Source organism: Colletotrichum lupini, chromosome 6, assembly GCF_023278565.1.
Source record: "Colletotrichum lupini chromosome 6, complete sequence".
In the NCBI taxonomy this organism is placed as follows: Eukaryota; Fungi; Ascomycota; class Sordariomycetes; order Glomerellales; family Glomerellaceae; genus Colletotrichum; species Colletotrichum lupini.
This window is the reverse complement of record NC_064679.1, coordinates 266,271-289,860: the sequence shown is the minus strand read 5'-3', so window position 1 is coordinate 289,860 and position 23,590 is coordinate 266,271. Positions and strand designations below refer to the sequence as shown.

General features: G+C 51.4%; 6 protein-coding genes across 6 annotated transcripts; 3 read left to right on the top strand and 3 right to left on the bottom strand.

Annotated features, from left to right (window-relative positions):
* Positions 1-174: 174 nt before the first annotated feature.
* CLUP02_11565 (uncharacterized protein) lies at positions 175-1,374 on the top strand (the record flags this gene model as incomplete). The annotated part of the gene is made up of 2 exons (XM_049290532.1): positions 175-832; positions 1,337-1,374. 2 exons carry the CDS (start codon positions 175-177, stop codon positions 1,372-1,374), a joined length of 696 nt encoding a protein of 231 aa, XP_049147677.1.
* A 142-nt stretch (positions 1,375-1,516) lies between these two features.
* CLUP02_11564 (short-chain dehydrogenase) lies at positions 1,517-2,670 on the bottom strand (the record flags this gene model as incomplete). Its single annotated transcript, XM_049290531.1, has 4 exons — positions 1,517-1,650; positions 1,706-1,871; positions 1,931-2,527; positions 2,584-2,670. 4 exons carry the CDS (start codon positions 2,668-2,670, stop codon positions 1,517-1,519), a joined length of 984 nt encoding a protein of 327 aa, XP_049147676.1.
* A 463-nt stretch (positions 2,671-3,133) lies between these two features.
* On the top strand, positions 3,134-9,067 carry CLUP02_11563 (zinc finger protein; the record flags this gene model as incomplete). The annotated part of the gene is made up of 15 exons (XM_049290530.1): positions 3,134-3,168; positions 3,266-3,550; positions 3,618-3,916; positions 4,062-4,319; positions 4,381-4,520; positions 4,607-5,065; positions 5,125-5,309; positions 5,415-5,523; positions 5,583-5,617; positions 5,804-5,869; positions 5,916-6,074; positions 6,103-6,304; positions 6,402-6,465; positions 6,541-6,989; positions 7,046-9,067. The coding sequence occupies 15 exons, from the start codon at positions 3,134-3,136 to the stop codon at positions 9,065-9,067; spliced, it is 4,767 nt and encodes a 1,588-aa protein (XP_049147675.1).
* Positions 9,068-9,630: 563 nt separating this feature from the next.
* Positions 9,631-13,363, bottom strand: CLUP02_11562 (uncharacterized protein; the record flags this gene model as incomplete). The annotated part of the gene is made up of 2 exons (XM_049290529.1): positions 9,631-10,769; positions 10,822-13,363. 2 exons carry the CDS (start codon positions 13,361-13,363, stop codon positions 9,631-9,633), a joined length of 3,681 nt encoding a protein of 1,226 aa, XP_049147674.1.
* Positions 13,364-13,852: 489 nt separating this feature from the next.
* On the top strand, positions 13,853-17,050 carry CLUP02_11560 (uncharacterized protein; the record flags this gene model as incomplete). Its single annotated transcript, XM_049290528.1, has 13 exons — positions 13,853-14,163; positions 14,225-14,450; positions 14,594-14,653; positions 14,731-14,854; positions 14,926-15,136; positions 15,200-15,293; positions 15,328-15,579; positions 15,696-15,821; positions 15,878-15,999; positions 16,036-16,390; positions 16,464-16,655; positions 16,700-16,837; positions 16,901-17,050. The coding sequence occupies 13 exons, from the start codon at positions 13,853-13,855 to the stop codon at positions 17,048-17,050; spliced, it is 2,361 nt and encodes a 786-aa protein (XP_049147673.1).
* Positions 17,051-21,688: 4,638 nt separating this feature from the next.
* Positions 21,689-23,048, bottom strand: CLUP02_11559 (deuterolysin metalloprotease; the record flags this gene model as incomplete). Its single annotated transcript, XM_049290527.1, has 4 exons — positions 21,689-21,714; positions 21,777-21,906; positions 21,967-22,655; positions 22,712-23,048. The coding sequence occupies 4 exons, from the start codon at positions 23,046-23,048 to the stop codon at positions 21,689-21,691; spliced, it is 1,182 nt and encodes a 393-aa protein (XP_049147672.1).
* Positions 23,049-23,590: the final 542 nt, after the last annotated feature.

The window sequence follows — 23,590 nt, the reverse complement described above, 5'->3', positions numbered from 1 at the left end:
AGCAAGGCCAAGGCATCGATTGCTGCGTCCTGCGTCCTCTCTTTCTTTTCGAAACATTCCATTCGCTCAAACCCTTGAATTCAAGCTTTCTCCAAGCCGCCCTGTCGGTTTAGGCATATACACGCTCACTTACACCCAAAACTCCCAAGCCAACCACACAACCAACCCGCAAAAATGAAGTTCACATGGAGCATCGCCAGCGCGGCTCTGCTGGCCACCCGCGCCCAGTGCGAGATCCTTTGGGATGGTCGTTTCAACGACATGACCTCTGCCACTGACCTCGACAAGTGGTCCTGGAGCAGCCAGGTCGGTCCCTACCAGTACTACATCCACGGTTCCGGCGCCACCACCGACTACGTCAACCTCTCTTCCGACTTCAAGAACCCGGCCGACACGGGCTCCAAGCAGGGTGCCAAGATCTCCCTGACCAGCACCTCCTTCTGGAACGGCCAGACCATGCGCCGTACCGAGCTGATCCCCCAGACCACCGCCGCCATCGGCAAGGGCAAGCTCTTCTACCACTTCTCCCTGAAGCGCAGCGACACCAACGCCCCTTCCCTCAACAAGGAGCACCAGATCGCCTTCTTCGAGAGCCACTTCGTCGAGATGAAGTCTGGCTGGCAGAGCGGCGCCACCGGCACCGAGGACCCCCTCCTCCGTTGGGTCGTCGGCGGCAAGACCGAGTGGAGCGTCAACTGGGACGCTGACGTCTGGCACAACGTTGCCTACGAGATCGACTTTGACGGCGGCTCCGTCGGCTTCTGGCACTCTACCGGCGCCGAGGCCCTGACTCAGGTCGTTGCCCCCGTCACTGCCTCCGCCTCCAGCAACGGTGCCGACTGGCACGTCGGTGTCCTCGAGCTCCCCCGTGACGGCTACGCCGACGAGACCGAGGACTTCTACTTCTCCGGCGTCTACATTGAGAACGGCGAGATCACCAAGGCCGTCGGCTCCGGATCTTCCGACACCGGCTCCTCCGCCCCTGCTTCCTCTGCTGCCCCCGCCGCCACCTCGGCCGCCGCCGCCTCCTCCTCTGCTCCCGCTGCTGCCGCTCCTACCACTGCGGCTCCTACCACCACCGCCGTCCCTACCACCAGCTCTGCCCCCGCTGCCTCTGCCAGCGCCAAGCCCGCGTGCCGTCGCCGCCGCCGCCGCAACCACGCCAAGCACAACTAAGCGTTTCCGCTGTTGATAGGAGCTTGAGGAGAACGAACGCTGCTCGGGTGTCCCTTTGGACTTCGAAGCGAGGATAGGACCACTTCTGATGTACATATCATTTTTGCATATAAGACTTGTCACTGTGCCTATTGGACTTAGTTTTGAATATATTCTTCAGTGTACGATACCAAAGCTGCCCGCTCTTTTGATGTCTGAACTGTGATGAAGAACTAGTGACTCACCACTTGACGACTCCCTGGCTGTGTTGTATTGCTGGATTTGCCTCTAGTAACAAGTGGTGAACGACGAAATTTGGCAGATTTTTGGACCTTATTAGGTGATTGAACAAGCTCGTACACTAGAGATACTTTGCTACCTGCTCTTCAGTCCATTTCCAAAAGTCTTCGGCGAGACCCGTACCGCCATCTTCGCGGGACTTGGAGCCCTGGACAAGGTCATCCCGAATGGCATAAAAACGACCCCAGGGAACAACTGTAAGACGTCCGATTAGCAACTCATAAAATTCAGCAGACAAGGTCGGACGCACCCCAATCGCCCGTTTTCTCAATGGTCACATCGGGAGATAACGCCGCAAATAATTCCGTGTAAGCGCCATTAATGGCAGGATATGTGGTGGCTTTTCTGAACAGCGTCGGGATCAGCGCCGTGATGTGGCGATCCAGCTCTGATGAAAGGTTTCCTGGGTTCAAGGCCTTTGAATAGTCAGTTATCCATTTCACATGCTCTTGACCAGATATTTGCCAAGACTTACTAGACTGATGACGCCGTCGGCTTTGTGTCGCTTGGCGAACTCAGTAGAGTGGAAGTAGTTGCCTGCCTTGCTGATGCCGTACTTGAACTCCTTGATTCTATCTCTACTATAGTCGAGATTACCGATCTCGATGGCAGGGTTGGGCGACAAGACCTCCGCGGCTGAGCTGGAGACCCAGACAACACGACAACTGTCTTTGGGTGCCGTCTTGGCCGTTTGCACCAGAGTCGGCGTCAGCAACTTGGTGAAGAGGAACGGGCCGACACAATTTGTTCCCAGCTGTAATTCGTACCCCTGGGCTGTCTTGCTCCCCTGGGGCGGCATCATGACACCGGCATTGTTGATGAGAAGATGCAGCTGCGTCTCCTTGGCGAGGAAGGCATCGGCTGCGGGTTTGATGGTGGTGAGGTCGGCCAGATCCAGAGTGAGGAGATCCAGCTTTCCTGTAGAATTAGGTACCGCCTCCTTGATAGCGTTGATGGCTGAACGGCCCTTTTCTTCCGAACGAGAGGTAGCGTAGACAGTGGCGTTCTTGGAGTACAGAATTTGTGCGACTTCCTTGCCAACACCGGTGTTTGCTCCTGTAACGATGCAGATCTGCGACGTGTAAGTATCAAGCGAGTCATGATGAGGGTATTACGTGAGATACTGACTCTGCCAGAGAGATCGGGAATATCCTTCTCTGTGAATTGCGGCCGCGGCGGAAAGGCCTGGGTGAAGATGCTGAAAGGGTTGAGCATCCTGACTTGCCTCCCTTATAGCAATCTCGAGGCAAGAAACGGCGTAACCTAGACGATGTAGGACAGAAGTAGTGAGAGTAATAAGAATATGGAATAACTCAAGTGCGATCAGAGAGACCGACGTCACCAATCCAACGGTTAGACACAAGCGCAGTAGATAGACTGATAGTCTGCAGAAGATGGTCAAGCAGTGACCGCCAGAGACTTCATTGGCCCGAAGCTAACTGTGGATAGTGGAGTGCGCCTTTGCCGATTTGGGAACAGCTCTAGACCTCACCGAGACTTAATCTAGTTTTTGATTGGCTTACACACCGAAAAAGAATCCCACCGGCCAGACAAGGTGCTGACATGCGATCGAAGTCGACATAAGACATAATCAATACTTAGCAAGGTAGGTAGGTTGAAAATACTCTCTATAGGCACTTTAATTCATCTTGATATATGGTAATTATCTTACTTGAAGATGACTGAATATGACTACCTGATTTGCTTACCAAGGTAGATATACCATGACAATGAGATAAGACTGGGTGAAACCTCCAGAGGCGCCTTCCCCGGCCGTACGATGCAAGCCGAGCCACGTGATGCTTGTCAGGCGACCGGTGTGGGGTGGGGCTGCCGAAGGAACATCAGCCGGGAGTCAATTCGGCAATGTGATTGGCACGGCGTCGAGGTCTGGAACTGATGGCAGCACGAGCCAACGTCTAATGCACAACTGCAAGACAAGAAAGAACCCAAAGACCACTTTTTTTTCTGTCTTTCCATCCTTTCAGCCACACATAACCCGCACTTGGGCTTTCTATTCGTCGGCGTTGTTTTGGTTGCTGAGGTATCTCATTCTCCCCTGCTGCGGATACCTGACCTTACCTCACCTTACGGAGTTCCCGTACTACGTACAGATACACTACCAACAGACTACCCGGTCTTCAGAACAGACCACACGCTAGGGTGCCGACCGAACAAGAACCAAACATCGGAAAGTGTGAGCCTCACCTTTTCTTGCCCGGGCCACAGATCGCACCACACACTGCACACTGCACACACTGCACACACTGCACCGACACCGCACATCCGTCGCATCTGGTCGTTTGGGACAAAACCTCGCCGGTCCATTCTCACACCCCCAGATCAACTTCCACGTCCCCCAGCGACACGTTATATCCATCAGGTGCATCAGCTCTCTTTCGCGACTCCCGCCTTGGCAGCCACGCCCCACCAAGAGATCGTCCTCTCTTCAGCCTTGTGCGTGTGTGTGTGTGTGCCGGCACGTTGATGCACTCCGCCGCGATATAAAGAAGCCAGAGGCGTGGATCGTGCTGTCCCACTTTGCATCTTCCATTCGAATTCGAATTCTCATGCCCCTCGCGCCTTCCCACTGATGCCAAGCTGAGGTACGGAACGTCAAAGATATGCTTTGATTCGAGGCCAACCAAACAATCCACCTACCAACTCTCTTCTTGCCGATCCCTCAGCTTCTTCCACAATCGACCGGCCAGCTGCGTCTCCAAGTGCTTCGCAATACTCTTGCGCGACAACTCCAACCGACCGTGCACCTGCGACTATCGGTCGCTCCGGATCGAATATCGACACATCTACAAAACACTACTCCAGGAACATCATACACTCTGGCAGCAACATGTCTCTTCCCCGTATGTTCCTGCGCTTTAGGTCTTGTTGCCTGCAACGCTGTCGCTAAACTGATTTCTGCAGTGAGCTCTGAAGATGAGGATAACTACACGGCCATCATAGATGGCATCCTTGCGACCGCGGACTTGACGACCATCACTCGCAAGAAGATCCGTTTGGGTCTGGAGAAAGCTCTTGGCGGGAAGGACCTGACTGCTCAGAAGGTAATTATATACCCAGTAATCCCACTGCCAGCTGCAGACATACACCTACCAATAACCTGGGTCAAAGCTAACACAGATGCTTGCAGGATGCCATCAAGGCGCTGATAGAAGAGCGTTTCGACGCCATCTCGGGTTCCAACGACGCAGCCCCCGACTCGTACTCCGCAAGTCCCGCCCCGAAGCGCGAAGCCAACGGCCACGACGATGATATTGATGGCGAGATTGAGGTGTCCGTCGCGCCTGTCCGGAAGAGACAGAAGCGTGAGGACTCGTCTGAAGACGCCGATGCCAAGCTCGCTGCGAAGCTACAAGCTCAGGAAAACCAAATGGCAAGAGGAAGGACAACTCGAGGCGGCAATGGCGCAAGCAGTAAGGGTACCAAAGCGGCCAAGAAGAAGAAGGCGCCCCGCAAGAAGAGCGACAAGAAGATTGACGACAGCGACGTCGAGGACAGCGGCGAAGCGCCGAAACGCAAGGCTGGTGGTGGATTCCAAAAGCCCTTCAACTTGAGCGAGCCGTTGTCTGAGTTGCTTGGCGAACCTCAGGTATGATTTTTCCGGGATTACATGCTGTCTGACAACAACATGCTGACTTTTTATCCCAGCTCTCTCGCCCGCAGGTTGTCAAGAAGCTCTGGGAACACATCAAGGGCAACGACCTACAGGATCCGGAAAACAAGAGACAAATCATTTGCGACGACAAGATGCACGCGATTTTCAAACAATCCAAGGTGGATATGTTCCAAATGAACAAGATGATCGGGGCCCATCTTTACCCGGTTGAGGAGCAGTGAGAGCATATTTAAGGAGGGACATGGTCCAAGGATGAAAATAACACGGACAAGCGGTGCGATTTAAAGCAATGGCGTCTTTCTGGTTTGGGATGGGCAATCAGAACTTTCCGGGCGGTTTGGTTGGACATCCGGGTACAGGCAGCAAATGGATGGCGAATCGCGAAGTGCCTTCTAGTGTGGTTGTTGGAGGAGGATATCAGTAGAGGGTGGGTTCGTTGTCGCCATGGCATCTTTACATACTTAGTATTTGGCCATGCTGGATGTTGCAGCTGTGGCTGCAACTGCAGGCTCTACGCTACCTGAGGTAGAGAATCTAGGCTAGCTCGGCCTTTGGAATCGGTCGAGACTAGTCTCCCTTGAAATACACTCTATTAAGATACTGGTTTAGTCCTCTGCCTGTCCAATGACGCAACATATTTTGGGAAGTCAATGATGCAAGACCATAGGCATCGAATGAGAGAGAAACTGGCACCGCACAACAATGCTTCAGCTACAGCAGAGAAACGATGATTACAGATGAGTCATTTTGTATGCAACTCATATTGGGGTACCTGAGGTAAGGCAGAGGCGATTCTAAATCGAGATATCTGACATCCATTGAGAAAGACTTCGAATGCCTCTTGCACCGCCTCGATGAGTCGAGTGCAAAGCCACAAATGTGGCCTGGAACCGGCTGGTGACTCCGCGAAGCTCAGCTCGTGGTTGTTGCTGTGTTATGTAAGCCTCGAAGCTTCTTCAGATGGCGGCATGGCGGTATGGCGGTTGCAGGGGTGAATGACGCACACCGAGAGCACGGAGAAACCCCGGTCGGCGGTCGCTTACCAGAATGGAAGTTAGCACCCTCAGTGGCAGCAGCTGCCACCTCGACGAGCAATGGAAGGGGACTTTTTTTGCTGGACCCCGCCATGAGTTCCCTCCACCCACCAATGCCAGAGCCAATCCAACCCACTCGCGGTTCCCTTGGGAGCCACACATAATCATTAATTTCGACGTACATCGTCTCGCAGCGCCCGATTAAAAGTACCGGGTTGCCCGTCTGTATCCCGGCCTTTTCCTACTCTCTTACCAATTCACGCTACCTCTTCAAGTCACTGCACGCAATCTGGAACGAGCTGTTCAGTTGCAGCTACACCAACCCACAAGCAAGCTCAAGTGGGGGACCAATTTCCGCGCATCCAAGAAAGGCACTGCCAGTGTAAGACCGTTGGTCTCGACAGGATTGTCCAGCCGACTCGACAGTCTCATTATCTACGAGAAAGACGACTGTCCCGATGGCCGATACTCACGCTGCCGGCGGCGACTCGAACCCCTCGAGGGGTAATCGCAACCGTGGAAGAGGTCGCGGCGGCGGTGGTGGAGGTGGAGGAGGAGCCAACGCTGGAACCCGTGGAAGAGGAAGAGGAGGACGTGGCAGAGGCGGGAATAACGCTGCTGCGTCAACCCAGCCAGAAACCTCGAGCGCATCACAGGCCCCCGTCACCAAAGCCGATAACAAGGTGCTCACACGTACGGCTGCAGCGGACGATGATACCGCGAGCAGCGACGGAGAGGTGTGCTTCATTTGCGCAGAGCCCATCAAGTTCCACTCGATTGCACCATGCAACCATAAGACCTGCCACATCTGTGGTCTACGCATGAGAGCCCTGTACAAGACCAAGGACTGTCCTCATTGTCGAGTAAGTCTTACTTTCACTGACGCGCCATTGATACGCCGAGACTAACTTCAAGCAAGACTGCTTCTCCCTTTGTCGTTTTCACGGACGATGCGAACAAGCGATACGAGGACTATACCGACGCCGACATCACGAGCTTCGACAGCAACATTGGCATCCGATATACCAATGAGGAAATTGTCGGCGACACTGTCGTGCTCCTGCGATACAACTGCCCCGCGGAAGACTGTGTCTTTGCCGGCTTAGGCTGGCCAGATCTTCATAGACACGTTCGGTCAACGCATCACATGAAGATGTGCGACCTGTGTACCAGAAACAAGAAGGTCTTTACCCATGAGCATGAACTCTTTGCGGACAAGGAGCTCGAGAAGCATATGAGGCACGGAGACGACAGGCCAGGTGCCATTGACCAGACGGGCTTCAAGGGACATCCCCTATGCGGGTTCTGCGGATCGCGCTTTTACGACGACGATAAGCTCTTTGATCACTGCCGCGAAAAGCACGAGAGATGTTTCATCTGCGACCGGAGAGACTCGAGACACCCCCACTACTTTGTCAACTACAATGCTTTGGAGAAGCACTTTGAGAAAGACCATTTCCCCTGTCTGGACAAGGAATGCCTAGAGAAGAAATTCGTCGTCTTTGAGTCGGAAATGGACTTGAAGGCGCATCAACTGGAAGAGCATGCCAACTCTCTGTCCAAGGATGTTCGGAGAGATGCGAGGGTAGTCAACATGTCAGGCTTTGACTACAGATCGACATACGAGACCGAGAGACGTGGAGGAGGTGGCGGCGGTAGAAGCGGCGGCGGTGGTGGTGATGGCCCCTCCAGCGGACGCCAAGGCCGTGGCCGTGGCCGGGATCCTAATGCCGAACCCATACCTCATAGCTCTGCGCAACCGCTCCGCCGGGATGAGCTTGCCTTCCAAAGACAAATGGCAATCCACTCGGCACAGTCAGTTTCTAACCGTACCTTTGGCGGTTCGCTCTCCCAGCCAGCGAGTACGACACCCGCTTCTTCGTCTCGCCGAGGTAATGGTGCGCCGGCGCCTGGAGGTTCATCACGTCAAGCCCCTGCAGCTGCGGCCGCACCTGCGCCTGCGCTGCCTACGGCCGAGATGGAGCAGCTCAATGTGACTGACATTGCATCATTGCCTCCTCAGGAGAGAGCGGTGATGCTGCGCCACCAAGGCGTCGTTGAGCGCGCTTCAAACCTGCTTGGCCACGACCAGTCTAAGATGAAGGAGTTCCGCGATTACATTTCAAATTTCCGAAAAGGGAGTTTGACCGCCCCTCAACTGGTGGATGCCTTCTTCTCGCTCTTCGCTGATACATCATCAAACGCATTGGGTACATTGGTCCGTGAAGTTGCTGATCTATTCGAGGATAAGAGCAAGGTCGCGGCTCTGCACAAAGCGTGGCAGGACTGGAGAGCCATCAACGAAGACTACCCGTCTCTGCCTGGCTTGGGCGGTATGCACGGCGCGACGACGGCTTCAAGCGGCTGGGCTAGTGCAGCCTCGCCGTCCCCCACTGCGCCAGCTGCTGCACCGAGCTCGAACCAAAAGCACTCCAACCGCGTGTTGAGGCTGAAGAACAGCACCCGAGCCGGCGCCTCGGGGCCTAAACCGGTGGCCCCGGCCGCTTCGGCGAACTGGGTTTCCACGTCGGGCTCCTCTCGCCCTCCAGCGCCATCGGCCTTCCCTGCCCTCCCCGCGGCCTCGTCCTCCAAGTCGTCGGCACCACAGCCATCCTGGATTGGGCCGAACAACCCCTCCGCTTCGAGATCCTCGGGCTCCGCAGGACCCGTGCGCTCGACGCCGGCCGGTCGACCGCCACCATCATCTGCTTTCCCCGCGTTGCCTCCGGCACAGAAGCCCCTCACAACAATCTTTGGCTATGGATCGGGACGAGGTGTGCGACGCGATCTGGGCGGCGCTGCCAGTAACTTCAGCTGGGGATCGGCCCCAGGAAGCGGAGCCGCGAGCGAGAATGTTTCGGAGAGGGAAGACGAGGAAGCTGGTCAGAGCACAGGTGGCAAGAAGAAGAAGGGCAAGAAGGTGCTTGTCCAGTGGGGTTGAGAAGCTGGGAGATGCCTCACAAGGCGTTCTGAGATGGGGGTGATGAACGACACTGTTTGACGGTACATCGAGCCTCGCAGCGTGTAACAGATTGCTGAACACTTAAAGGAGTTGGCCATACGTGGGTGGTCTGCAGTTTTCAGGAGGTATAAAGAAAAGAAAGAGTAACAGACACAATAGACCAGAGAAAAGTAACAGGTCTTGAATGAATAGAGCAAATGTGTGGCTACCTACCGCTCTGGGTCATGACATGTACCTTGTAGATCGTCTCGAGCAGTGAGGACCCGGATAGACCTGGCGACCTGCCAAAGGTAATTTTCTTACGCGTCTGTCTGTGCAAGGGCAAGTAGTGGATCTGATACATATAACTTCGGGTTACGAAAAGTAGACTACTTTTTGCAGTATACTTATTACTACAGCATTGGAATCGAAGATTCTGAGTAGGTATCAGGAGGCTCTCCAACATTTCTTGCAATTTTACTCGGAGCGCTTATCAGGTCACGGAAAAGTAGAATAAGTTTGAAAGCATGGCAAAATCATTGACTTTTATGCGTATCGACATCTCAAAGACCGGCTGGCTCATAGTACTCCCGGAACCGATCAGTACTATCCCATTCCACGGTCCACACCACGTTCCAACAATCCAGCAAAAGTCTAGGAAACTTGACTGTCCAGAACGCCAAGTAACCTTCTGGCAAAGGACCAACTGCCCGCTTTAGCGCGTCGGGCATATCCTCGTAATGGTTCTTCTTATTGCGCAGAGCTCTCAACAGATCAAGCAGCTTGGACCCAGTGTATTTGCGCTGCTTGCCCAAAGAGTCCACAAAGTCTCGTGGCAGAAGCCGAAGGAAATCTCCCTTGGTGATCGCCGGAGCATGCTTCTCCAAATGAACAAGATGATCACTTGGGGGGTCTCTGGGTTCCTTCTCAAAGTGGTCCGAAACGTCGCACAAGAAAGCAAGGCGCTTCTTGGCAGACCAGAAGAACGGATGAGCCATGACATCGCGAGCTGTAGGGCGCTCCTTCGGATTCGCATCCAACATCGAGCCGATGAGATGCTTTGCCTCATAGGCAAAGTCGCCAAGAGCATCCAGTGGCGCCAAGTTGTAGTTGCCCTTGCGGATGTTCACCTCCCTCATGTAGCGATCGCCACAGTCGAAAGGATGGGAACCATTCGTCAGGACATAGAAAAACACCAAGCCCAAGCTGAATATGTCAATGGAGCGAGTAGCACGACGGTTGGACATCATGTCGGAACCAACCAGGATAGAGCCCGATCCACTCTGGATACTGGACTCCATAGTGGCAGTGTCCCTGGCGTCGTCGTCGAGTAGCAGTTCAGGGGCTCGCCAGCCAGACGTTCCCGCAGCGCGGCCAGTAGTGGCACCGAAGGAGGACTGACCACCCTCTAGCTTTTTGCAGAGACCAAAATCGGATACAAGAAGGCGCGGTCGTCCATCCTTGCCCATGTTGACCAAAATGTTCTGAGGCTTGAGATCGCGGTGGACAATGCGAAGGTTGTGTAGATGGTGGATGCCGTTAGTGATTTGGTACAAGACACCTGGCAAATCCATCTTGCCTGCTTGAGCCAGTCGGGTGAAGTGATGAGGCTTCTCAATGACATCAGCCAGAGAGGCTGCACAGCGCTCGAGAGCAATGTACAGGAACCCGTCGCGTTGCTGTTGAGCGTAGTATCGAATGACTAGAATTAATTGTTAGATACTTCCTTGAAAGCAGCCATGTTTCTGTCTTACCATTGGGATGGTCGTCGCTCTCTCGCAGCAACTTTGTCTCCTGGGAGGCAATGTCGTAGAACTGGATAAGCATCCGCTTGACAGCTACTTCGCGGCCATCGAATCGACCGGCAAAGACCAGGGTACCATTGCTGCCTGTGCCGAGTTGGTTCTCGGTGTCAACTTCGATGCCGCCCATCTTGATGATCGATTCTCCCACAGTTTGCATGTCGTTTGTCATAGTCATGACATCGGGCTCCAGACCAGTAGCCTGTACACCCAACTTCTTTGCCTTATTGACAGCTTCCTCAACGGAAGCACGTGGCTCGTCATCGCGAGATTGAGACATTTCTTCTCTCTTCTTCCCCTTGCGGTGCTTCGTGCCTCCGCGACGGCCACGGTGAGCGGGCTTCTTCTTCTTGACCTCAGGGGTGCCAGGTTCAGGGGGGGTGGCAGAAGTCTGGGTCTCGGCACCGGGAGCCGATGGATCAGCGATAGGCATCTTGTCATCATCCTTCTCTTTCTCAGGGGCAGGCTCAACAGAGGGAACCCCATCCTCGGATACTGGCTTCTTGTCGGCAACAGGCTCTTCTGGTACTAAAGGTGCGGCCGCCCGCTGAGGAGCGGATGGTGGGATCTCGTCATGTACCGTTTGCTCAGGAGTGGCATCGGCACCCATATCCTCTGTATCGGAAGCAGCCTCGTCTCGCATATACCATTTTGTCGTCTTAGTTTTGTACCACCGACGTAGATCCTTCTGATAGTAAAACAGAACAGAAACAATGAGCACAATCAAGACAGGGTTGGAGAAAAAGTCGATTACACTGTTGGAAACGTGATGAGGAATCGACTTGACTTTGTTGACGATGGTGGGCGTCTCGACAGGATCGTCGTGCGGCACAGTAGTGGGCAGCACTGGGTGACTTTCAGGGTCCACCACTGCATCAGACGCTTCTGCGCGTCCGGGTAGACTGGGAGGCTGATAGATCTTGCCCCTGATGACACCATCCATGTAGTGGGTTCCAACCATTGCGCCGACCCGCTGCGTCTCGTTTAACTTGCCCCATGGCTGAGCAAGCTGCAGCCAGTCTGGCGACGAGGTCTTGGCTACGGGAGCATCCAAGATGAGAGGATAGGAGCGCCCAGACAAGGCGTACCAGTTGCCCATGTCTGTCTGGTTGACGAATATACGCTGACTTCGGATACGAGCGTTGCTGTCATCCTTGGCTGGTGGGACAGGCTGAGGAAGGACGATGAGGTCGGGGTTGCTCAACGGTTCCAATCCCACGGGCCTGCAGACGTCGAAAACCTTGACTACAGGCGAAGCAAACTGCGCGTTGCAAAAAATGGGCAGTTTGTCCTTGTGGGCATTGGCGTAGTCAACACCATAAATCTTGCCATCGTGGGTGGTGGTATGGTAGCGCTGGTCGATGGACTGGTGGTGTTGGTTAAGCAGGTCGTAGTCGTTTGTGTTGGGAGTCCAGTCAAAGAACTTGAGTGTAGCGATCGGGCGACCGTCTCTGCGGGCAATGCCAACCTCATACTCGGTACGACCAAGCGTGATCGTACCAGTCGAGCTGCACTCTTCGTTATTCTGGTCGTAGAGTGCATTCGGGCGTAGGCAGCTCTCTGCTTCGTTGACGTGTGAGCCGCCAGAGCCAAACCACTTGAGCACACGACCTGTAGCGGCATCGAGTGTAATCATGGTAGTCTTCTTGGTACCAGTATAGACGATTGGCGGATTGTCGAGGGCCGAGGCGCCCTCGTCGACCATCTGTTTCATGGTCAAGCCGGTGGATAGTAGTCTGGGCTCGGTGGAGCCAGCTGGAGACCAGTAGTAAATGTCTCCATCGCGATTGGGCTCGATGGCCCAGATGTAGTGATCGATGTGGTTGTAGTCGTCGTCCAGGTCGGAGGCGTTGAGACGGTAATGTTTGGTCTCAACCATGGACTGGTCAACCTCGAGATGCCAGCGTTCGGTGGCGTGGTTGCGATCAGTGGCATAGAGGTGTCCATCGACGGTCGCCATAAGAACGAAGTCTTCTACTTCCCAATCCTTCAGACTCCGCGCATGGTGCTGCGTAGAGATCCCACCACCGCCAACGCGGGAGGCAATGGGTCGATGTCCAGAAGGAGGTGCTCGGACGGACTGAGCCGGAGCCAAAGTTGCGATGGCGCTCGCATCGTGAGGAATAAGTATGTTGTCGGGGTTGGACCGACGGTCGTGTGGTTGTTTGTTATTGGGTTGAGGTTGGGGTTGCTTCGAGGTTACGGAGTTTCGGCGCCTCGGAGACTCGACAGCATTGTCGGCCTTGATGTTGGTAGCGGCCCAGTTGCGGGCGGCAGCGTCGGGGAGGGCATCACGAACAGCTTCGTGTTGACTGCTTCCAGCAGGGGTTTGGTGTTGATGGATTCTATGTATCTGAGCTACCGGCTCGATGGGTTTTTGCTGTTGTTGAGCATCGGCGAGTGGGAGGCATGAGATGGCGAGTACAGCGAGAGCAAGGAGGTAGGTTCGCTGACGAGCAACGCGCCTCCCGTCGCCTGGAGGCCGTCGCAGCATGATCTGTGTGTGTTTTATGCGGAAGGGATTTACATCAACGCTTCCCAGTGTTGTTTACAGAGCAGGCGAGACATAGGAGCAGCTGAGGGCGTCGGCGAGGTTGTGTTCGAGGTGGTGGTGTCGATGGTCCGACGGCGGCAGAGGACCATGTGAATGTGGGTTGGGCTAGCGAAGTAAATCGGAGCCCACAACGAGGAAGAGTAGGTACACACACAACAAGTGGGATGGATGCAGCTGTGGATGCGTCTGGGGTATCAACCAAAGGTTTGTTGATGGATGGGAGAATTCGTTGGACGGAAGTGAAGATGAAGATGAAGATGGAGTTGAAGATGGGGGGAAGAAGTGGTGGTTCGTTCGGGAGGAGGGAGCAGGAGCGGATGGTTTGAATGCTCTTGCTCACCTTCTCTTCTTTTTTTGACCCTGTCAGCTTTGGGTTTTTTGGGGGGGTGAAGCAAAGGTACACGAACACGCACCGGGGGTAAGCCAAGTATGGAAGTCACTTTGAGTCTCGAAGGTCGGTTCCTCGAGGAAGGAGGGAGGAAGTTGGGGTCTCTGTCAGCCAGCCCAGTGCCCGCAATCCGTACCTTGCCCCATGCCAATGAATGGGAAGTCAGAAAGGCCCGGTCGAACTGGCGACAGGCGGGTTCTGGATGGAAGGCAAGGGAAGCTCTTGGGGGTATTGCAAGTACACAGTGCAGTACAGAAACAGTTTGTGGGCGTCCGTCGTACGACCAGGGCAGCGCCCGGCTGACTGGGATCACCTTTGACCGAAAGGGGGGCCTTGGGGCCTTTGCAGGCTTGTGCAAGGCCAGGAGATGAGAGAGAGGAAACACCACGGGCTACGCGCACAGCACTGGGCAGACAAACCACTGGAGAGGCCATGTATACTGTGCTAGCCACGATGGAGGGCTTTTGCACTGTCCAGCCCCGCCATTCCCGTCAAGCGAGCCCCACCCACCGCCTCACCTCGGCCACTCAGAGCTCGCAACTTCTCCCCCAGTTTCAAAAGGGAGGGGAAAGAGCGCACCACTGCACCACCGCCTTCACCTGCCACCACCACCACTTCTATTCCTCGACGGAGTACGGAGTACGTACATCCACCTAACTTCTCCTCCTCCCGCTACGAATACTTCGTGGTAGACTCTCGCGACACCAGAACCACCCCTTGGAAGCCTCAAACCGTGGCAAACTGAAATCGCGGGGATTTCCCAAGTTTTCTAACCCAAACAGCATGATCTGCCAAACTCCATAACAACCGGTGGAAAAGCGGAACACCAGCTTGGTGATCAGGTTCGTCCAACAAACCTCCATACCTTACCTTAGTCTCTGTGCTACCGCCCCATCTACTAACCAGACACGCAGTGTAGCTTCGAGCCTTCGACTACCTACCTAGATTCAGCCATCACCAATACCACCAATGCTACCATAACCTCCCGATATTCAACACAGAGAATTCAGGGTCCTTGTTAGGGCTCCGCGTCCCGAACCCTTGTGCCAGCCCCCCTAGCCGCTCGCCCAGTCCGAATCGACATGGCTTTCCGGTCTTGACCCGAGTTGCCTAGTGGCCGGTGTCGCAATCCTGCAGTTGCCAGGCTTTCTGTTACAAGGTTTCGCCCGCTCGCTGCAAAGGGATGAGGTCAGCTCAGCACAGTGCACTGTTGGACTCCGTACGGATACTCAGTACCGGCGTTCCACACTTCCTCACCAAGCAAAAATGCCCGTCGCCATCGAGTCCTCCACCATTACGCCGTACCTTACCACCGGGGAACTTCTGTGACGGGTTGCGAGCCTGCGAATGTGGCTGGACCTGCGTTCTTGAAGACGACGATCCACAAGACCCGACTGGACTGCGACCTCGACTCTCCACCGCTCCCGGGAGCTAGCTGCTGGCCGGCCTGCTGCTGTCCACTACGCTGCATACGAATACATAGTACACACGCACCACGCAGCACAGACACTCAAAGGCTCGGTCTACAGTGTACACGGCGCCAGGCGGTCCCGTCACTGTCTTCAGTGTCTTGGAGAGATCGTGGCTGTCTGAGGTCAGTGGTGGGTTTGCCCCATTCGTTTCCATGGTTGGCTGCCGAATCGGAACCTATCCAACGCCGCCCTCAAGCCCGTCGAGCCCGTCGAGCAACGGATCACTCGCCGAGTCTGTCGATGCGGAGGACCATCTTGGATTCTTGATTGACGGAATCGCTGATCCAGCAGATCAGGTGTGTCAGACACAGTGTCCTCAAGGGATGCTTCTCTTTAGCACCGCCGCTATCTGATCGTCGTCATTCGACGCCGGCTGTTCCTGCAGCTTTGTCGTCACTGGTTGGCAAAATAGGAGCGGATGGAGGTGCGGGAAGCAAGCGACGACGACGGACACCCAGAATTCGGTGCGGCATGCCACGGGAGAATAGCCGAACCGGCCCTATCACACTGTGTCGGCATCCCCAGAGCTGCAGCATTCGTTCGTACCTTTTTCGCAAGACACACAAGAAGATATATCCTGTCGGCACATGGAAGACCACCCCACTACGTAACTCGCCACCCCCTGATACTTGTCCACAGCCCGCCTCCCAAATCACGACAAGAACGCACGCAAACAACCATGTTGCTATCCCCCAAGGTGTTTTGCACGGCATACAGTATGGATACAGAGACTGACTGGATGGATTGTCGAGTCTTGATGGCTTGAACATGTGTAACCATCTTTTCCGCTGGTATTTGGGCTCAAATCGCGACAAGAACTGTCATGCTCTTCGACTTTCAGCCGACGAAATCTTCCCAAAGTTGATCAACCCCTCAGCCTTCGCCTTCGTACGGAATTTTTCCTCCATCTGGAACTTGACAAGTGACAAGACGCGACATCCCAGACATCCCGCCATCCCTTTCGTCTTGGCCCTTCCTCCCACTGCGACCGTCTCCCTTCGCAACGTGCCGACCTGCAACGCAAGCTCATCCCATATCCCTTGCTTCGGTGCTTTCTTCGCAAGCTTTACACTTTTCCCAGTCCGAACGGCCCAAAACTCTACGCGGGTGCCCTGCGCCGTTCCTCGGTCCGCCGCAATGATACCTAATAAAAAAAGATTGTACCAAACGCACCAAAAAGGGCTCACGGAACATTCCAGCAAACCTTGCCTCTGCTCCTTCACCTTTCGAGGCTCTGACGCCCGCGCGTGTAATAATGCACGGACAAGATGCAGCCCACGACTCGGCATACTTTTCGTCCTGCAGGACTAGCACGTATCAAAAGACCCCCACGACGACAGCCTTAAGTCTGCAGACCTCGTACCTATCTTGCGTCTGTGGCTTTTGCGCATCCAAGGCGAGCAGAGCAAACAGTAGTGGCACCCGAATGCCCATAGATCGATGCGTACGCATCTCGCAATATCCACTTACGGATTCCTGAGTACAAAGTGCGACACTGTGAGCATTGAGGAGTCATTCGAAGGTTCGATTGCCGGCACCCGCCGATGGGCCCGAGTGCGAACAAACGGCCGACGATCCCACTCAGCGGGGCTCAATATTGTGTGATTTGGATCTCAGGTTCAGGCCAACGGCTGGCTCCGGCGACCCCCGGTCCAATGTCCCAGCGGGTCGGGATTGATACGATGTTATTTCGAGTCTTTGCGAGTTTCCAGCCCGGACTCCGAACTTGTTTCCAACTATTCAATTCCATGTGAAATTGTCGAGTGAATTATTGAGCTTCGCCCCTCTCGGCCCCCAAGGCCGGGCCCGCCTTTGATATTCAAAATTGAGGAACTAAGAACGGGACTTCATCTCATTCTAAGGTATCCGTACTTCCGTAGAAGAAGACATCTTACAACAAGGGCGAGGATATTCTGCCAGCAGCTCCTGCTATCCCGCCCCCAAGTGTGGCTGCGGCAGGCCCTACCTCCGAGCCCGGAGGCCAGCTGCCCATACCTACCTACTTACCTACCCACCTACCTACCTACCCACCTACTTACCCACCTATAACCACTACTTCGTCGACCTCGCCGTCGTTACCGCTACCGCTACTACTAATTAAAGCTATTCTTAACGTTAATATATTATAAGAAGAGAATAATCGCGAAGTTAACGATCTTTTTATTTACTAATATATAGCTAATTACGACGATTACGGCTACGTAGAGTATAATTACTTACTTTACGGCTAGCGATTCCCTACCCTATCTAATATTAAAGTAGTCCTTAACGAGGCTATTTACGAGGCTAGCTTCGCGGTCCGAATTATTTAATATAAGCCCTTTACTAAGGCGCTAATTATTATTACTTATTATTATAATCATAGCCCGCGTTGCGATTAAAAGTAATAACGCCTCGCAAAGTTAACTTACTTAAATAAGTATTATAAATCCTCGACCTCGTCTATAGACTGCCGCTAGTAAATCGCTACTAGCTTTTCGAGTAATAATTAGCTCTTTTATCTTATTATTAGCGACTTCCGTAACTACTATAACTACCTATTTAGTGTTACGAAGGTAACTTTGTTTACCTTATTATTCGCCTTATTATCAGTATTACGTAAGCAAACTATATACCATATTAATCTACGATTTCTGTAGATTATTATAGGTATTGATTATGTAAGCAATACTGCTTATATAAGCTTACGTGAGCAATGGAAAGTACTGGAAGGTAACTGAATAATCTGGAATTTACTCGAGGCGGAATTACGTACTACGATTACGCATTCACTTACGTATACGCTTATTAATTATATCATAATTAATAAGCAATGGAATATTCTAGTAGGAGGTTTTTATGCTTATATATAGGCGTATATTTGCCTACCTAGACCTTTCGTTAAGCAAGCAACTTCTCATATAGTAATTCAACTATATTACTCTCTTTACTACAAAAACCTCTTTTATATACGCTTATATCCCCTATATTCATATATTCTTGCTTCTATATGAATATTCACTCTTTATATTCTTTATAAGAATATCCCGCATTACCTCGTTAAAGCTATACGTGCTAGATTTAGTAATATTAACGCTTTTATATATTACTACCGCGCGCTACTACGCAGTAAGAAGGACTAAATCGTCGACTAATAAAATAAAGGTATTTAACCTATTTAAATCCTTTTAAACCTATAGTTAAAAAGTAGCGATTATAGCGGCATCGTCGCCCGCAATATACTTAATATATTAGCTACCTACCGCTATAACGAATTAAGTAGTAGGACCCCTATTAAGTAATTATTTAACTAATTATGTAATTTAACGAAGTATTAGTACTATTTCTAATATAACGACGCGGGCCATATTACGAGCTTATTTATCGTACTTATTACCGCGATTTCTCTACTTTAATAACACCCGGATGTTCTATTAATAAATTTTATATATAAAACTAACTAATTTAATATGCTATTATTTAATATCTGCGGAGTAACTAATAATAGTTATACCTTCTAAGTCGCGAGCTACTTTTTATTTAGTAAGAAGGAAGCTAACTACCGTTAGGCTATTAACTAGCTATTAGTATTATTCCGGGCTTACGAAATTCCCTTTCTATAAGTTATATATACGGATTACGAGATTACTTTACTTAATACCCTTAATAATAATACCTAATTTAAAGTAATATTATATATACTCTACTACTAGTACGTTAACCTTAATATACTAGCCCGGACCCGGTATTACTTTAGCCTAGCTATAAGGGACGAGACTAGCGCAGTTATACGTAACCTTTACTTCTAATAATTCCTTACGGATTAGGGTAATCTCCTCCGTAGCTAATTAATAACTATATACTACGACTAATTATTTAAATTTTAAACTACTAAGTACCCTATAGTAGTAGTTAATTATACTATTAATACTTAGCTTAAGCCGTAGTATAAGAAACTCGTACTTATTTAGGTTAACTAAATTAGGTACTTCGGTTACTTAATTATATTAATTATCGAATCCTTATACGCGAGTATTAAAGTACGAGTCTACTACTATACGGGTAACCTTAAAGCCGTATTTAATAAATTAGTTATTTTTTAAGTAGGTTAAGCGGCTATAATTAGCGCTTACTAGACCCGTTACTAAGCTAAGGTATTAAGTACTACTACGGGGTTACTTTAAAAAAAAGTACGTCCGTATATATATTACGATGCCCTTAAGCGACTCTTATAAGAACTTAGTACGCTAAGTAGATAGTTAAATTTAGGTTTATTAAAAAAGCTATTAAAAGAGTGCGCATACTACTTAATTTAAACTATTTATAAGCTACCTTATTACTACGTCTTTTAGTAATATATTAAGGACGGTACCTTAATACTATTAAAAGAGATCTACTTATACTAGTTCTAGCGACGTTTAGAGCTTATTATTAATAATAGTACTTTTATCTCCTTATTCGATCCCCTATAAGTCCGAGGTAAGGGTTACCTATAGGGCTCTATAGCGGGTATTATAGTAGTTATAATAAGTAAGTTAAAAAAGCTAGCCGTCGATCGAAGTACCTCCTTTAGATAAGAGCCCTCTGCGTTTAAGTATAAAGAAGCTATTAAACGCGTAAAAGTAGTACTTATATTAGCGCCGCTATTATTAATAATATTTCTAGCGCTAGGCAGGGCCACTTCTACTTAACGAGGCCTTGAGATTATATATAATTTTAATACGTACGAACTTAGTATAAAGATATAGCGGAAGTACTAGCGGGCTATTATTAACGAAGTAATTAATATAGTTAATAGCGATACGATTAATCTTATAGGGGCTCCTCGGCCGCTAACGCTTATAAAGTTACGATCTTAATTAATTAGTAATTTTACGTAGTTAGACGTACTATAAGATTCAGCTAACGAGGATTATACTTACGATATTAATTTTATAATAGAAAGCGAGATAAATAAACTTATTAATAAGTACGAGGCTAAAGTAGAGCACGAGGCTAAAGTAGAAGAAGTTATTAAATTACGGGCTATGGGCTATATAGAGTAATTAATAGTTAATTAGGTAGTTAATTAAGTAGTTAATTAGGCTACTTCGTTAATTACGTTAAATTAGGCTAATTCGTCGATTACTATACTTTTTACTAAAATAATTTAATTAACTATAAGTTAATTAACGGCCTCTAATTAGTCTAATCTATTTAAATACTGATTACGCAGAGCCTAGCTTACGTGTGTGCCCGAGACCGGCGGTCGTGTGGCGGCCGTAGCTACACTTGGTGGCAGAATAGCGGGAGCTGCTGGCAGGATATCCTCGCCCTACAACAAATGTCAAGCTCGCATCTACTGTGCTACTGCGCCTTGCCGTTAGCGCCCGGGGACTACACGTATGCCCAACCCGACCGCCGCCCGGAGCATCCTGTAGAGCCGGCCCCCCAGTCGGAATCTGCAAAAACTGCGGCTCACAAACAGGGACGAGCTTCCAAAGCTTCCATTCCCAACAGGCGAGGATCGGGTCGTTCTGCACGTCACTGTCTCTGCCCTGTCGGACGTGTTATCTGTGTCCAAGTGCCGCCCCTAACCCCCAAAATCGGATGGGCACCCCCTGGGTCGCTAAAGGTCTCGGTTCCAACGGGTACGAGGGCCCAGGGCTGTGTGTCAGACTTGTCGTTGGTTGAACGTTGGGACTTTGGAATGCAACACAGCGAGTTACCAAGTGAGACCATGGTCAGTCATGTTTGGTGCAACACCTAAGTATATACCGGCTTACATGTCTCTGGCAAAGACTTGTCTCTGCTCGTTTCCTTCCCCAACGGAACGGTTTACATGGAACGTAACTGACGGAGAAATTCAGACAGGCACTAATCGGTGGTCTTGTTGTGTGTAGCTCTATTCCTACTACTCTTCTCCAAAGACCTTGTTTAAACGATTCATCAACCTCGTTCATATTTAGTCTAGAATCCCTGATAAGCTAATGTCTATTATTTGTGTACCACAAAGAATGAGCCATCGGCCTTTCGGTCAGCGTTGCTTCGCAAAACTAAACTATCTTGTGTCGCCTCGGGAGGCTTTGGAGCAAACAAGCGCCCTGCCTAGCTCTTCTGCTTCCATTTCAGGCCATCTGCGGGTAATTGCAGAGTCTTTCAATAATCCCTATCATATTTGAGTCATTAATCATATAATCGGGCACTTGTTAAAGCTGAATGAATCGTGATTTCGTTTCTATGGAAAAGATTGAAAATGGCAGATCTAAATGCCCTCTAATTCGCGATCCCAAACCCTGATACTAGTAATTAACCATTAAGAGGAACCGGCGCCCATACATGGAGCAGTGTAAACTCCTAGCGTAGTCGGTCCCGTTGAATATGCACAGAAGAACTGGATAGTCTTTGTGGTGGATATGTACGAAAACTCTCAACTCCTGATTGCGACTAGCAAGTCTTGCCCTGGTTGACAGCTGGAAATCTCATTGTTAGCCGTGGCTTTCTTTATTGTGTTTTGAGAGCTTAATCGACTTACCATTGGCATAGACCGCATAGGTGTCAGCGTGGTTGAGGTTCTGAGCGCTCGTGAGAGTCTTCAAGGCAGTGTAGCCGTAGATGCCATAATCCAGTGTTCCCTTGACCTCGAGCAAGTGGGTCATCTCGTGCTGAAAAAGTCCAACTGATTAGCTCAAGCTCGATGATCTTCAGTAAAGTGCTGTACTTACAAGAGTGGTGGTCGACTGGTCCTGGTTGTGGCAACCAGTGGTGAGCAGAGGAAGCGCGGTGAAGTACAAGGGGCAGTTAACCATGTACTTGTAAGCCGGGACGGTGTAAGCCAAGACACCAGGCGAGCAAGACTTGTAGACGTCGCTGCAGTACTGCTTGGAGACGCCCTTGTTGCGGCTACCGCATTCGGAAGCGACCTTGTTGAAGGTGTCGACGACAATCTTCTTGCTGGCGGCGGTCGTCGACTTGAAGTACTCGTTCAAGCGCTTGTCGTCCTTGGACACGTAGTCGGCGGCGGCGCGGGCGAGCCTGGAGCAGTTGGCGAGGGCGTTGGTGACGGTGGTGTTCTGGGTGCCCTTGCAGTCGGACTGGACAATGGTGCGCTTGATCATCTGCTTGTACGAGGTGCGGACGAGGGCGGCCTTTGTGACGTTGACGTTGTTGATGTTGAGCGTGTTGCTGTCGATGTTGAAGACGCCGGCAATGGTGGTTGAGCCGGCCTCGGCGTAGGGGATGCCGCCGTTGACTCTCACTTTGAAGGCGTCGGCCGCGCCCAGGTCGTGCAGCTCGGCAAAGTCGACTGCGGATTCGATTGTCTCGCCGGCCTTGATTGTTCGGAAGGAGGCGTCGGTGAGGAGGTTTTGAGGTGCCATGCGCAGGCGGACGCCGTCGAAGGGGAGGCGGTCGTCTTGTAGGTTGAGTCAGCATTTTGATATTGAAATGTGGGAGAGTACTACTACTTACCTCCATTGAAGACGGCGACTTTCTCAACGGCGGCCGTGTCCAAAACGGTACCCGGAGTGAAGAGCTTGAGATCGGTCTTGCCAATGTTCTTCAAGGCGATCTTGACTGCTGTGTTGCCGTTCTTGGTGATGTTGGCTTGGAGCGGAGTCGCAGTGTCCCTCTGGGCGAGCTCGATGGGAGAAGCGCTCACAAGGGAGGCCAGGAGAGTGAGACCGGTGAAGAACTTCATCTTGACTTTGGCAAAGTGGAGAGTGTCTCGGTTGTTGAAGCTGAGGAGCTGAGAAGTTGAGAGAGGGCCGTTTGGAGTTGAGAGTGATGATCCAAAACAGAAAGCCATTCAGTCGATGGAATTCTCATCGTCTTTATACAGGAAATCAAGGCTTCAACGGATCTCACCGTTCAGCCCACGATGACACTCCGAGGTGACATGAAACCTGGGCTTCTCTTCCCGATCCGGCCTAGGGAGCAGAGCGGCCGTGGTTCAAGCCACGGAGAATCGCTGTCTGGAAGGAATTGGAGGCTCCAGAGGATGGTCCGATGGCTAAGAAGAGTCCATGGGGCGGGAGGCGCTTCTGCCCATTGTCGGAGCTAAAGAATTGACAGACACACCTGAGTTGTGATTAACAGGAGAACCCCAAGAAGGAGGGTGAGTGTATCATGATCCCAAAGCATAGCAGGCTGGAGCGCGGCTGGGGACCTACATCCTCCACGACAAGTTAGGCAGTGCCTAGAATCGGCAAAGGCGTCGGCCTCAAGCGGTCTAGCAGAGGAAACCTATGGGTTCCAACTCGATGGGTAAGCCTGGCTGGTGTAAGCCACGAAGAGCAGATGCGGAAACTTCATTGAGGTGATGGACGAGACATCTGGCGCCACTAGACA